The 16,169-nt window shown below is 44.0% G+C and overlaps 1 protein-coding gene across 1 annotated transcript in view; it reads right to left on the bottom strand.

Annotated features, from left to right (window-relative positions):
* Positions 1–16,169, bottom strand: part of LOC131948406 (uncharacterized) — a 28,395-nt gene that overhangs the window by 198 nt on the left and 12,028 nt on the right. Inside the window, exons 2-5 of the mRNA XM_059310014.1 lie at positions 4,949–5,237; positions 3,094–4,106; positions 1,225–1,438; positions 1–319 (exon numbers count right to left, since the gene is read on the bottom strand). The exon at positions 1–319 is cut by the window's left edge and continues 198 nt beyond it. Of these exons, the coding sequence (XP_059165997.1) occupies positions 1–319; positions 1,225–1,438; positions 3,094–4,106; positions 4,949–5,237 (1,835 nt within the window). The remainder of the gene's footprint in view (positions 320–1,224; positions 1,439–3,093; positions 4,107–4,948; positions 5,238–16,169) is intronic.

Here is a 16,169-nt window from a genome sequence, read left to right as displayed (position 1 = left end):
CGAAATCTCGACTCACGCACGTGCTGGGGTTGTACATGGTGGTGCACAGGTGCTCAAATCTCCTCGGCACCGGCGCCAGCATGTCTTCAAACGGTCGCCATGTTAACGGGAAAATGACGTCTTTTTTGAAGACGATTCTGTGTTTCTTGATCCTGGAGAGTGCCCAGATGTACTCCTCGTTCTCGGTGAAGAAGAAGATGTCGATGTAGGGCACCCGGAGCAGCGGGTCACCCTGAATGGTGTCGGACTGCTGCCAGAAGAACTTGTACATCATGTAGCTGCGGGTGTCCACGTCAAAGCCGGGGATGCAGTGGAGGATCTGGAAGGTGGTGCAGGGTGGGTGGGTTAGTTTTGGTGGGGAGTTAGGATTTGTGTGGGGTGGTTGTGTGTGTGTGGGGGGGATGGGGGTAATTTGGTGGTAGGCAGAGATTTTTGTGGGGCCTGTGTTTGTGGATGGAGGGTTAATTTTTGGTGGTGAGTTAGGATTTGTGTGTGTGTGTGTGTGTGTGTGTAAAGTAAAGTAAAGTTTCCTTTCAAACCTGACGGTCTATGGGCTAGTGAAGTAGAGTTCACTTGTTTCTGTGACCTAGGCATATTAAGAGATAGTGAGGCTAGTACTATGCCCAGCCGCCTTTACTAACCCTAAAGTGAGTTAGGTACCCTTCAGAGCTGGGTGGACTCAAAAACGGTCTACTGACTTGGACCCGGATTCGAACTCGAGACTAACGGGTGTGTGTATGGTGGCGGGGTAATTTGGTGGTAGGTACTTGTTGGATAGTTACTTGGGTAGTGAGTTAGGATTTATGTGTGTGTGGTTTGCGTATGGGGTGTGGTGGGAGCTAATTCGATTTTTTGTGGTAAAGTACTTGGAGGTTTACTTCAATGGGGAGTTTCTGTGCGTGGGGGAAGAGGTAAAGTGGGGTAAGCTGATAATTATGTGGAAAAGTACTTTGTGAGGTTTTCATTGTGCGATTAGGGGAGTCGCTTATGTGGTAAGTGTATATGTATGTGAGGGTGTATATTTTTTGGAGGTACTTTGGTTATTAGGTACATTTTCGGTATTTAGTCTTACCGAAAATCTAGCTGTGTGTGAATAGAAGGGGAGGGGGGTAAATAAGGTAAGTTCCTTTTTTGGGATTAGCTACATTTCGGTATTTAGTTATACTACAGTTATAGATGCAAGCGTTTAATAACTGTTACCTAACACTTAAGCCTAACACCTACCTGCTTAACTTTTAACCAATCCGTTCCGTTCATACACAAATCCATGTCATCGTCCCAGGGTATGTAACCATGGTGACGGTAGACGCCCAGCATGGTGCCCTCGCACAGGAAGTACGTCACGTTAAACACTTTCATGGCCAGGGCGAAGACTTTGAACGTCATGCGCAACTTCCGCTGCCATTTGCCGGACATGGGGGGCTTGAAAGATGAATATCTTTAGAAGATAGCGTTTCAGATCTATTTTGGCATGCACTTTAAAAGGAATAAATTTTACCCCAATTTTTTTTTTATTTAATCATACTTTTTATTGTCAAATTTAAAAGGCTACTAAATTTTAAATTGTACTATATCGTACAAGTGAATTACTACAATATAGTGTATTTGTAGTTCTACAGTATTGTTCCATAGCAGATACGACAGTATATGGTAGAGGAAGCAGAGTTAATCTGTTTCTTATTAAAAACATTATCCAGCTCGGAAAATTACAGCAGCTTTTACAGTTCGCTACATAGAGCAGTGGAGCTACATATGTTTTGTTTGACTTGCTGACAGTCAGAACTGAACTAGGGATATGATACATGGACTGGTATAGCCGGCTCGGGGAATGCCTCTAAGGCAAGGTCACATCACAACATTGTATCTAGCATAGGCTGACTCCACTCTACCACCAACTGAATATATGACTCCACTGTGTCACTACCTGAATGTCTGACTCCACTCTAGCAACATCTGAATGTCTGACTCCACTGTGTCACTGCCTGAATGTCTGACTCATTTGTCACTACCTGAATGTTTGACTCCACTCTACCACCAACTGAATATGTGACTCCACTGTATCACTACCTGAATGTTTGACTCCACTGTGTCACTACCTGAATGTTTGACTCCACTGTGTCACTACCTGAATGTCTGACTCCACTGTGTCACTACCTGAATGTCTGACTCCACTGTGTCACTACCTGAATGTCTGACTCCACTGTGTCACTACCTGAATGTCTGACTCCACTGTGTCACTGCCTGAATGTCTGACTCCACTGTGTCACTACCTGAATGTTTGACTCCACTCTACCATCAACTGAATATATGACTCCACTGTGTCACTACCTGAATATATGACTCACTGTGTCACTACCTGAATGTCTGACTCCAATGTGTCACTACCTGAATGTCTGACTCCACTGTGTCACTGCCTAAATGTCTGACTCCACTGTGTCACTGCCTGAATGTCTGACTCCACTGTGTCACTGCCTGAATGTCTGACTCCACTGTGTCACTACCTGAATGTTTGACTCCACTCTACCACGAACTGAATATATGACTCACTGTGTCACTGCCTGAATGTCTGACTCCACTGTGTCACTGCCTGAATGTCTGACTCCACTGTGTCACTACCTGAATGTCTGACTCCACTGTGTCACTGCCTGAATGTTTGACTCCACTGTGTCACTACCTGAATGTTTGGCTCCACTCTACCACCAACTGAATATATGACTCCACTGTGTCACTACCTGAATGTCTGACTCCACTGTGTCACTGCCTGAATGTTTGACTCCACTGTGTCACTACCTGAATGTTTGGCTCCACTCTACCACCAACTGAATATATGACTCCACTGTGTCACTACCTGAATATATGACTCACTGTGTCACTACCTGAATGTTTGACTCCACTGTGTTACTACCTGAATGTCTGACTCCACTGTGTCACTACCTGAATGTCTGACTCCACTGTGTCACTACCTGAATGTCTGACTCCACTGTGTCACTGCCTGAATGTCTGACTCCACTGTGTCACTACCTGAATGTCTGACTCTACTCTACCACCAACTGAAAGTCTGACTCCACTCTAGCACCGCCTGACTCTACTTACCTCTCGAGAATTCCCTGCACCAACTCTGGGCTAGTCCCATAGAGCCCGGGGTTGCTGGCGATGTTGGAGTAATAGTCGCTGTCGTAGGCAGGGAGGTTGGGCATGTCGTCGATGATCTGCTGCCAGTTGACGGAGCTAATCGTCGGCTGTGGGGGTAGGGGAAACGTTAGATAGGCAGGGAGGTTGGGCATGTCGTCAATGATCTGCTGCCAGTTGACGGAGCTAATCGTCGGCTGTGGGGGTAGGGGAAACGTTAGATAGGCAGGGAGGTTGGGCATGTCGTCAATGATCTGCTGCCAGTTGACGGAGCTAATCGTCGGCTGTGGGAGGGGAAACGTTAGATAGGCAGGGAGGTTGGGCATGTCGTCGATGATCTGCTGCCAGTTGACGGAGCTAATCGTCGGCTGTGGGGGTAGGGGAAACGTTAGATAGGCAGGGAGGTTGGGCATGTCGTCGATGATCTGCTGCCAGTTGACGGAGCTAATCGTCGGCTGTGGGGGTAGGGGAAACGTTAGATAGGCAGGGAGGTTGGGCATGTCGTCGATGATCTGCTGCCAGTTGACGGAGCTAATCGTCGGCTGTGGGGGTAGGGGAAACGTTAGATAGGCAGGGAGGTTGGGCATGTCGTCAATGATCTGCTGCCAGTTGACGGAGCTAATCGTCGGCTGTGGGGGTAGGGGAAACGTTAGATAGGCAGGGAGGTTGGGCATGTCGTCAATGATCTGCTGCCAGTTGACGGAGCTAATCGTCGGCTGTGGGGGTAGGGGAAACGCTAGATAGGCAGGGAGGTTGGGCATGTCGTCAATGATCTGCTGCCAGTTGACGGAGCTAATCGTCGGCTGTGGGGGTAGGGGAAACGTTAGATAGGCAGGGAGGTTGGGCATGTCGTCAATGATCTGCTGCCAGTTGACGGAGCTAATCGTCGGCTGTGGGGGTAGGGGAAACGTTAGATAGGCAGGGAGGTTGGGCATGTCGTCAATGATCTGCTGCCAGTTGACGGAGCTAATCGTCGGCTGTGGGGGTAGGGGAAACGTTAGATAGGCAGGACATTACCCCCTGTTATATAAATGAGCTAATCGTCAACTGTGGGGGGGGGGACGTTAGATATACAGGATATTACCATCTGTGTGGGATGCGGGGGGGGGGGGGGTAGGGGGAAACGTTAGATAGGCAGGACATTACGATCTGTGAGGGATGTAGGGGGGGGGGGCATTACCCTGACTGACCTAATCGTCGGCCGTGTTACCCCCCTATCTCGTCGGCTGTGCATGGGTGTGGGGACTGTTAGGGGGGGGGGGGACATTAGATAAACAGGACTTTACCCCCCCCCCTGTAATTTGACTGAACTATTCGTCGACTATGGGTGAGGGGGTTAGAGAAAAGATAAACAGGACGTTACCCCCTTGTCTCGTCGGTTGTGGCTGGGTCTGTGGGGGGGGGGGGGACATTACCCTGACTGACCTGATCGTTGGCTGTGAGGGTTGTGGGGAATGTTTGATGGACCCGACATTACTCCCTGTCAGTGTTTTTTCCAGACTTTTTTCTCCGGGGGGGGGGGGGGGGAGGGGGTACTTGATATTTTCGGAGGGGGGGGGGGTTGGGGGGAAGGACAACATTTTCCGGTGGTAGGGGGCCACTGGTAAAAGTATATGTTTTCCATATAAATTCCATCTCGTTAGACTTTCTTCGGGGGGGGGGGAGGGCTGAGCTGCCTGGAAGAAACTGTTCCCTGTCAATCCCGCCATTTACCTCCGACACCACCTCCCAAATGAACCCCCCATCCGCCTTCTCAATCTTCCACTGAACAAATGTTATTAAGATAATTATAAAACAGTGTGTAAACCAATGAAAACACCTCAACAGCATCACAGGTTAACCCCTCCCCCATCTCCACGGGGAACCTCTGCTCCTCCAGGTAAAACATGTGCAGGATCTGTCCGGAGCTGAGCTGGGACCAGGAGGCGGGCAGGATGAAGTACCCCACCACATTTCTGGCAGGGGTCACGAAGGCCACGAAGAACACGAAGAGCAAGGTCATGGCCACTAGACGGGAGAGGAAGACCAGCTTTCTCCGCAGTCGTTGTCTCAGGGCCGGCGCCCTAAAACACAGTCGCTTGAGTCGTGGTCGGAAAACATTCATGATCCTAGGGACAGGAAAACACGTCAAGTATACAAGGTGATCATCACTTACACATACTATTATATGTGTGAGATATGCTTGAATATATAATGTTATATTTACATATAAACAAAAAAATGTATATGTATATACATATACATATGTATTATATACACAAAATATTTACAAATACATATGTGTAGACCCTATATATACATATATACATATATTTTATATAAAACGACAGGTGAGCATTTACATTAAAACCAATAACATACATGTATATTATATTTATATATATATATATATATATATATATATATATATATATATATATATATATATATATATATATATATATATATATATATATATATATATATATATATATATATATATGAGAACCAAAAAAAAAATATTTCCTTCTCTATATCTAAACATTTGATAGCATCCACCATCCATCATTATGGAAGATACTAGAGCTATATGGCTTTCCAGGAAAAGTCATAAACATACTTAAGGACATGTACTGTGATAACCAATGCTGTGTGCGACACGAAAATCAGCAAAGTGAATGGTTCAAGGTAAAAACAGGAGTCAGACAGGGCTGTGTCATCTCACCTGTTATCTTTTTGGTGGTAATAGACTGGATTATGAGAAGAGCCATTGAGGATAAGCCAAGAGGAATTGTTTGGGAACTTACCAACCACCTAGAGGACTGTGACTTTGCTGATGACTTGGCTTTACTTTCACATGCCCAAAAAGACATCCAAGCGAAAACCACAAGAATAGAGCAAATTGCCAAAAGCGTTGGGCTAAAGATAAACTCCGGAAAAACCAAGCTTATGAAAATAAAAACCAAAAGTGCTCTCAAGACCTTTGCGAATGGAGCAGAGCTAGAAGAGGTCGAAGATTTTAAGTACCTCGGCAGCTATATATCAGCAAATGGCAGCATGGAGAAAGAAATTGCCACTAGAATAGCAATGGCAGCACAAGCTTTCAACAGACTCGCTAAGATCTGGAAATCATCCTCATTGCAGCAGAGAACTAAAATAAGGATCTATAAGTCTAATGTACGTTCTGTACTCCTCTATGCTGCAGAGTCATGGAAACTAAACAAGAAAGTAGACAGCCGACTCAGAGGCTTTGAAAGAAGATCCCTCCAACGCATCCTCAGGATAAAGTGGGACGACAAAGTCCCGAACAAGGAAATATGGCGAAGGACAGGATTAAACGACATTGTCTCAGAAGTTAGAACGAGGAGATGGAGATGGCTGGGCCATGTCCTACGCATGAGCAAAAAAAGACTCCCCAACATGGCGCTGAAGTGGAACCCACCCGGAAAGAGAAGTAGAGGAAGACCACTGGGAACATGGAGGAGGGAGATGGAAGAAGAAGTACAGGCTACTGGCAAAACCTGGCATGAACTAAAGTGGCTCGCCCAGGACAGGGTGGAATGGCGGAGATTCGTTGTTGCCCTATACTCCACAGGGAGTGATGAGGATTAAGTAAGTAAGTATATCTAAACGAGCCATTTCCGTTGATATTTTTAGAACATCCAGTCGATCAAGATTAATTTCCGGGCAAATACGTCCCATCTGCCGTTGTTCGAAATAGCATGTTTAATGGCACGTTTCTTTTCATATTCGCTCTAAATAATTGACTGAATGTGAGAGCGCTATTCGCATTAGATTTTTGGTTTTAATTTAGCTAGAACAAGTTAACTTTCTTTCTACAACTATTGTTATTAAATATAGTTTCTGATATTGTTTTTAAATTCGCTTAGGAAAAGTTAATTTTCTTTCTGATTGTACTTTTCTTAAAAATTCAACATCTAGATTAAAAGTTGTTTTTATTGCATTGGATTAAAAGTCTACTAATGAAATAAAATTAATCAACAAGTTATTGTTGTTTTATAATTATGTATAAATGTAAAATACAAAATGCGTTTTAACCGTTGATTCTCATTTGAAAATGTGCTTCCCCCCCCCCCCCTCCCCAACTTTAATTCCTTACTCCTGCTACTCCTTACCCTCACATTACCAGTGTACGACTTTTCTGTATGTAAACAACGCACCATTGCACGACTTTTGTACACAACACACCAGTGCACGACTAATGTGTATCTACACAACATACCAGTGCACGACTTTTGTACACAACACACCAGCGCACGACTATTGTGTATGTACACCACACACCAGTGTACGACTTGTGTGTATGTACACAACACACCAGTGCACGACTTATTTACACAACACACCCGTGTACGACTTTTGTACACAACACACAAGAGTACGACTTTTGTACACAACACACCAGTGTACGACTTTTATGTACGTACACAACACACCAGTGCACGACTTTTGTCTTATGTACACAACACACCAGTGCACTACTTTTGTACACAACACACCAGTGTACGACTTTTATGTACGTACACAACACACCAGTGCACGACTTTTGTTTTATGTACACAACACACCAGTGCACTACTTTTGTACACAACACACCAGTGCACGACTTTTGTGTATGTACACAACACACCAGTGCACGACTTATGTACACAACACACCAGTGCACGACTTTTGTACACAGCACACCATAGCACGACTTTTGTACACAACACACCATTGCACGACTTTTGTACACAACACACCAGTGTATGACTTTTGTGTATGTACACAACACACTCGTGCGCGACTTTTGTGTATGTACACAACACACCAGTGCACGACTTTTGTACACAACACACCAGTGCACGACTTTTCTGTATGTACACAACACATCATTGCACGACTTTTGTACACAACACACCAGTGCACGACTTTCTTTGTATGTACACAACACACCAATGCACGACTTTTGTACACAACACACCAGTGCACGACTTTTGTACACAACACACCAGTGTACGACTTTTGTGTATGTACACAACACACCAGTACACGACTTTTGTACACAACACACCAGTGCACGACTTTTGTACACAGCACACCAGTGCACGACTTTTGTACACAACACACCATTGCACGACTTTTGTACACAACACACCATAGCACGACTTTTGTACACAACACACTATTGCACGACATTTGTACACAACACACCATTGCACGACTTTTGTACACAACACACCAGTGTACGACTTTTGTGTATGTACACAACACACCCGTGCACGACTTTTGTGTATGTACACAACACACCAGTGCACGAGTTTTCTGTATGTACACAACACACCATTGCACGACTTTTGTACACAACACACCAGTGCACGACTTTTCTGTATGTACACAACACACCATTGCAAGACTTTTGTACACAACACACCAGTGCACGACTTTTGTACACAACACACCAGTGCACGACTTTTGTACACAACACACCAGTGTACGACTTTTGTGTATGTACACAACACACCAGTACACGACTTTTGTACACAACACACCAGTGCACGACTTTTGTGTATGTACACAACACACCAGTACACGACTTTTGTACACAACACACCAGTGCACGACTTTTGTACACAACACACCAGTACACGACTTTTGTACACAACACACCAGTGCACGACTTTTGTACACAACCCACCAGTGCACGACTTTTGTGAATGTACACAACACACCAGTGCACGACTATTGTGTATGTACACAACACACCAGTGCACGACTTTTGTACTCAACCCACCAGTGCACGACTTTTGTGTATGTACACAACACACCAGTGCACGACATTTATTCACAACACACCAGTGTACGACTTTGTGTATGAACGTGACACATTCCACCCGGTACCAAACTATTAGCCCGTGACAGATTAACGATCGTAGGCGAACCTTACCCTTGTTTTTTTTAAACCGTACCCCAGCCCCGACTTAGTCATCCATGCTCATAAAACTCTACTTCACATGTCAATTCTCCCGCCCCCCCCCCCCCTAAATCACCTCCCCCCCCCCTCCCCTCAACACCAACCACGGCGTTTTACGAGAAATTCAAATTTCGCGGTATGAAAAGAGTCGAAATTAGAATTAAATTGACGTGATCAGTTTAATTCGATTGATCGTGGACATGGACCATGCATGGACCATGCAACAGTCGAGCAAAGGTCAATCAACATTTGACATAAAGTCGATAGGCTTTAAAGTTTTATAAAATAAAAAACTTGTTTAAAAAAATTATTACATTTTTTTAAAATATCACGATTTTCTAAATGTTAAAAGATAGGGAAAAGGATTTTAATCAAATTCATAATTTGAAGTATATCGATCTTATTCTCAACGCTTAAAATATAAATATGAAATCGTATAAAATATTAATAAAAAAATCCAATAACAAAATATTTATAATCGTATAAAAATCAATATATAATTGTATTCAGGAAGCCTGATTTCATATTGTTACGTACCCCCTTCTCTAATCCGTTCGAACTAGTCAGGGGATCGTAAACAAGAAGAAGAAAAATAAAAATAAATAAAAGCCAACTTCAGTAATCTCTATTTATTCGCCACAAAATACAACATCTAACATTAACCCGCCACCACATGGAACACAAGAAGAAAAATACACAACTATCTACAACAACTATAGTCCTTAATTCGACTGCCCTACTTGTCCCTAACCGTCTAGCCTAGCCTAAGTCTAAAACATGTCGTGGCTTTCCACCAGCTCACAGAGACGACCCAGGTCTGTCTCCCCTAAACCTAGCTATCCGAGACGAGTACGTCCGTCTCCGAGTGCGTGTCCCGAGAGTCTGTGTCGAGAGTCCGTCGAGAGTGTCTCCCAAGACTCTGGTCTACCCTCCTAAAGTACTCGTCCCCCGTTCTACACCGTGGGAACGATTTTAATTAAGGCCTGACCCTAGGTCATATCCGTCCATGACGGTCCACTCGGCCCCCTCCGATCTGGAAGGTTTTCCCAGCCGTAAAACACGGACCGTCACTAGCCTAGATCAAGCATCAACGGTCAGCACGTGGTGTCACCAGGTAATTTATGGGCTGTTGTCCACGTTAATAGCCGAGTCCCCCAAGACACCAGGTATGCACCGCCCACAGCGTAATCTAATCCGTGGTGTGGCCGTCAAGACCCCCAGACTCTCACGGCCTATGCTGGCCAGTGCATTAACATGCCTAAGCATTTCATTTTAATTACCTGGCCCTCCTCGATGGGACCAAACCCAGGTAAAGATCGCTTGGGTTCGTAACAATATGAATAGAATACAAGCTTCGTATTAAATAATAAAAGGTTTATAAAAAGCGGGGATCCCCAAGCTTCTTGGGACCGATTTCATAAAGGAAATAAAATCATGTGTATAATTAACACAAATGTTGAATAATAAAACACCAATTACCACCATCCCATTTCTTCTCGTATTTTCCATACGTGCGCCCCCCCCCCCCCCAGTCTAGTTACTCGTCCAATTCGGTCCTGATTTTGAAAACTTTAGAAGCCCTGCGTAACACATTGCGCAATGGATAATATAATAATGCCCGCAGGAATTTGAATGGAGCTGTTAAATGGGAAATTTGAATGAACAAGTAATATATTGAAAAGCAATGTGGAGGATTCAAGAAGTATGGTATATGTGGGTTGGGTGGGATATGGCGGTTGTGTGGGATATGGGGGTTGGGTGGGATATGGGGGTTGGGTAGGATATGGGGGTTGGGTGGGATATGTAAGGTTGGGTGGGATATGTAAGGTTGGGTGGGATATGGGGGTTGGTGGGATATGTGGGTTGGGTGTGATATGGCGGTTGAGTGGGATATGGGGGTTGGGTGGGATATGTAAGGTTGGGTGGAATATGGGGGTTGGGTGGGATATGTAAGGTTGGGTGGGATATGGGGGTTGGGTGGGATATGGGGGTTGGGTGGGATATGTAAGGTTGGGTGGGATATGGGGGTTGGGTGGGATATGTAAGGTTGGGTGGGATATGTGGGTTGGGTGTGATATGGCGGTTGAGTGGGATATGGGGGTTGGGTGGGATATGTAAGGTTGGGTGGGATATGTAAGGTTGGGTGGGATATGGCGGTTGTGTGGGATATGGGGGTTGGTGGGATATGTGGGTTGGGTGTGATATGGCGGTTGAGTGGGATATGGGGGTTGGGTGGGATATGTAAGGTTGGGTGGAATATGGGGGTTGGGTGGGATATGTAAGGTTGGGTGGGATATGGGGGTTGGGTGGGATATGGGGGTTGGGTGGGATATGGGGGTTGGGTGGGATATGTAAGGTTGGGTGGGATATGTGGGTTGGGTGTGATATGGCGGTTGAGTGGGATATGGGGGTTGGGTGGGATATGGGGGTTGGGTGGGATATGTAAGGTTGGGTGGGATATGGGTTGTTGTGTGTGATATGTGGGTTGTGTTGGATATGTGTGGTATATGTGGATTGTGTGGTACATGAGGACTGTGTGTTGTAGATGGGCTGTGGTTGGGATGACGAAAGTTTAGGCCAGAGTTTAGAGCTAGGAGAAATGTAGAATAGTGTAGGGTTTAAGTATCTAGCCATTGGTCAGGTAGTTGAAGTAGATTGGAGTGGGAACCAATAGAATAGTTCGACATAAAGAAAGCCAGATGGCCAGTCATGTGTGATGGTCAGATGTAGGCCTACAGGGATAGCGTTAGAACTCAGTCGAGCACAAAATCGACTAAGAGTTGGAAGTTACATTTGAGCAGTAGATAGTTAAGTAGTTAAAAGTTATAGTCGGACAATGACCTAGCAGTAGGAAGTTATCGTCGGACAGTGAAATAGTCGTAGGAAGTTATAGTCGGACAGTGAAATAGTCGTAGGAAGTTATAGTCGGACAGTGAAATAGTCGTAGGAAGTTATAGTCGGACAGTGAAATAGTCGTAGGAAGTTATCGTAGAACAGGTACATAGTGAAAGTTGTATTCGTACAGTTACATAGTAGTTGAAAGTTATAGTCGTAGTGTTACAAAGTAGTTAAAGTAGTGAGTTAAGATATACAGTTTCTTCCAGGCATATCTTCTAGGGGGCGGGGTGGGGGGCGGAGCCCGCTGGAATAAAATCTACCCCCCCCCACCTCCTCGCCGAACGAGATGGAATTTATTTTATACAGAAAACATACTTGTACCAGTGTCTGTCTCCCCCCCCCCCCCGAAAATATAAAGTGCCCCCTCCCCCACCCCGGAGAAATAAAGTCTGAAAGAAACACTGAAGATATAGTAGTATAGATGATTGTAGCGTTTAATTAGGAGTTAGTATAATTAATTACAAAACCTTTTTATGTCCTTGTTTTAAAAGAAACGTGTGAGTACATTATCATTTCGACCACTTTGGACCAATGTATCGCTTGACATCGTTTGGTTCTATCGATAACGGGAACTGAGCAGAGATTTATTGATCGCTCACAGCGAGCAGGTGATGCGATAGCCCCTTCCATTATATGATAGTGTTGTTTTAATTAGATAACAGGTGTACGCGCGTGTGTGTGTGTGTGTGTTGGGGGAATGGGGGTGTGTTCACACAGCAATGGTTAGAACATTTAGCTAGATTTGTTTATACAATTTCCAGTAGAACCGATTTAAAGTTTATACTTTGCGATAATGAAGTTTAGACCAGTGGTTCTTTATCTTTTTTGGGAGTATCGAACCCCGCGAGTTTCATACACCGAACCCTTCTTGATAGTTCTATTGTCCGCACGCACAAAATCCCCATCGTGAATACTGTAAGTCGGGTGTATGTATTGACCTCCGACAAACTTTGAGACTGACTCACCGAACCCCGTGAGTTCGATTGAACCCAGATTTAGAACCGCTGGACTAGATAACGATATTAACGTTAGATACAACAAACTAATTAGAGCGTTGCTTATGTTTAACGATGTATGTGTGTGTGCGTGTGTTTGTGTGTGTGTGTGTCTTGGTAAACAATTAAGGTTAATGATTTCCATTGACTCGTTGTGTAAAAAAATAATTTATTATAAATTTAAAACAGGCACACCTAACCTAACTTACCTAAATTTATATACAAATTATCTTCGATATTATGAAATATAATAAAATGAAATGCTTTTTTAAAGAAATATTTGTGTTTACAATTTATAAATTTTAAAAAATCTCTAAAATATCACTTTCTCAATCGGTGTTATTCAATGATATGCAATCTGAATATAGTCTAAATACATGACTAATACTATTACTATGGGACGGAGTGGTCTAGCGGTAGAGAGCTGGACTGATAACCCGTTAGTCTAGAGTTCGAATCCGGGTTCGAGTCAGTAGACCGTCCCTGAGTCCACCCAACTCTGATTTGTACCTAACTCACGTTAAGGAAAGTAAAGGCGGCTGGGCATAGTGCTGACCACACTATGTCTTCATATGCCGAGGTCACAGAAACAAGTGAACTCTACTTCACTTGCCCCATAGACCGTCAGGTTTGAAAGGGAAGCTTTACTTTTTTTTTACATGACTAATATCTTTGTCTTACTACATTTCAAAACAAAATCACTCGGCCTACTTTTATTTTAAACACTACAGGATGTCAATGTTTTACTTGAACTAACACGGTATGCTAAACAAATCAAACCGTTATCGATGTCGACTTATCTTCAATCTATTTTCATTTTAAACACACCACGATGTCAACGTTTTACTTGAACTAACATGGTGTGCTAGACAAATCAGTTATCAATGTCGCCTTATCTTGACGTGAGATTAACAAGCAATGTTCACCTGGGGTGACACACGCTGACACAACAATGGACTGAGAGAGAGGGCGGTGGTGGGGGGGTGGGGGGCATTTATTTACAAATCACTCAAGCGTGGAAGCCAGAAGGTGAAGGACGAAGATCGCTGCTGGGGGAAGTGGGGGGGAGGGAAGAGTAGGCTGTGGATATTATTTTTTTGAATGAGTTAATAGCTCAATAGTTTTTGTAAGATGTTGGGATGTTGAAAGTGTTGGAGGTGTTGGTTGTGGGGGGGGGGGGGGCATTTATTTACAACTCGCTCAAGCGTGACGACCTGAAAGTGAAGGACGAAGTTTCTGTTGTGAGGGGGGGGAGAGATTGGGGGGGAGTAAGATGGGGGGGGGGCAGGAGTAGGCTGTGAAAGTTTTTTTAATGAGTTACTAACTGAATAGTTTTTGTAGGATGTTGGGGTGTTGACAGAGTTGAAGGTGTGTTTGTGTTGGGTGGGGGGGGGGGGGGGGAGAGGTATACTGTGGATGTTTTGAAGGAGTTACTAACTAAATAGTTTTTGTACGATGTTGGGGTGTTAAAGGTGTTGGTGTTGTGTGTGTGTATGTTGGGAAAGGGGGTATACTGTGGATGTTTTGAAGGAGTTACTAACTAAATAGTTTTTGTACGATGTTGGGGTGTTAAAGGTGTTGGTGTTGTGTGTGTGTATGTTGGGAAAGGGGGTATACTGTGGATGTTTTGAAGGAGTTTCTAACTAAATAGTTTTTGTACGATGTTAAGTTTTAAAAGTGTAGCAGATATGTGTGTTTGTGAGGAGGGTGCGCGCGTGTTTGTGTGCGTGCGTGATTGTGTTTGTGCGATTGTGATTGTGATTGTGAACGCTCTTGTGTGTGTGTGTCTGTCTGTCTGTGTGTGTGCTGTAGCACTCGCGTGTGATTACTAAGCAGCCAATACTACATATAGCCATATAAACGCTTGCTTCTCTTAGCATCATCGAAACTATACTTGAACACAAATCATAAAACGCAATAGCCCTGGACCGTGTCGATACCGGCCAAACGATTAATTGAGTATGGCTAATCGATTAGAACTGTAGCTGCCATAAAGACGGTTTTCGTGGACGCAAACTACGCTAAGAGAAATCGATGTATCGACACCAAGGCCTTCGTAACAACGACAAATGAAATATCTTATACTGCTGAACTGCCTAGTTAATAGTGAACTCTGAAACTAAATTTTAATCTCCAAATATATCAGTTTTTAAACTATCCAGCTATGTACATTAATCTTATATATTGTGCTTATTCAAACATCCAAGCTTTTGTACTTTTTAGTTTTCTTACACTTGCACATGTCATTTGCATGTCGTTGTCTTACGCATGTCATTTACATTTAGTTTTTCGCGTACACTATATCAAATTCGGCTACAGGGCATTACCCCCCCCGGACATTCCCCCCCCCCCCGTATTTACCCCCCGGAGCAATTACCCCCCCCCCCCTGTCAATTACCCCCACCCCCCACCCCACCCCCCAGGGAATAACCCCCCACCCCCCTCTGAAGTTAGAATCCAAAATCTAATTAGAATTCTATACCTATACTTTAATCCAAACCTTAAGAAAAAGACCAAAACATAACGATCCGCCTTAGCCTAAAACTTCACACAAAACCAAAACCAACGCTAGACATTGGTTTAAGCCTAGCCCTAACCCTAGCTCTAACCCTAACCCTAGCCCTAACCCTAACCCTAACCCTAACCCTAACCCTAACCCTAACCCTAACCCTAACCCTAACCCTAACCCTAACCCTATATTAACTATTATACATTTAAATCAATTAAACAGTATGAGAAATGAATTTTATAATTGGTAAAGGTTTTAACTAATTCGAATATGCAATCGATGAACGTGAAGGTGTTATCGTTACGTAATCATAACGGCAGTACGGAGTTCGGATCTGGGATGGAAGTTTGTCGTAGGTTCCTGGGTCTACCTAACTTACGTAAGGGAATTTAAACGTGGCTTGGCATATTGCCGACAATATTTCCGACGTCAAACACAAAATAAAAAAAAAAAACAGATGAACTCTACTTCGCCCGCTACACGGACCGTCTGGACTTAAAGGATAGCTTTTACTTTCTTACAACATTATCTGCACAAAAAAAAAAAAAAAAAAAAAAAAAAAAAAAAAAAAAAAAAAACCCACAAAAAAAAAAACACAATTGTCACAAAGTACCACGCGCTGAATGTTCTCAAAGAGTTAGCAGACGATGAAGATCAACGCCCCTTGGAACTCCGCAAACCCGTG

The sequence above is a fragment of the Physella acuta genome, unplaced genomic scaffold (genome assembly GCF_028476545.2).
Source record: "Physella acuta isolate Inbredline_101_S28 unplaced genomic scaffold, ASM2847654v3 ptg000642l, whole genome shotgun sequence".
Classification (NCBI taxonomy): domain Eukaryota; kingdom Metazoa; phylum Mollusca; class Gastropoda; family Physidae; genus Physella; species Physella acuta.
Note: the sequence above shows the minus strand (reverse complement) of the source record. Positions and strands in the feature narration are given on the sequence as shown.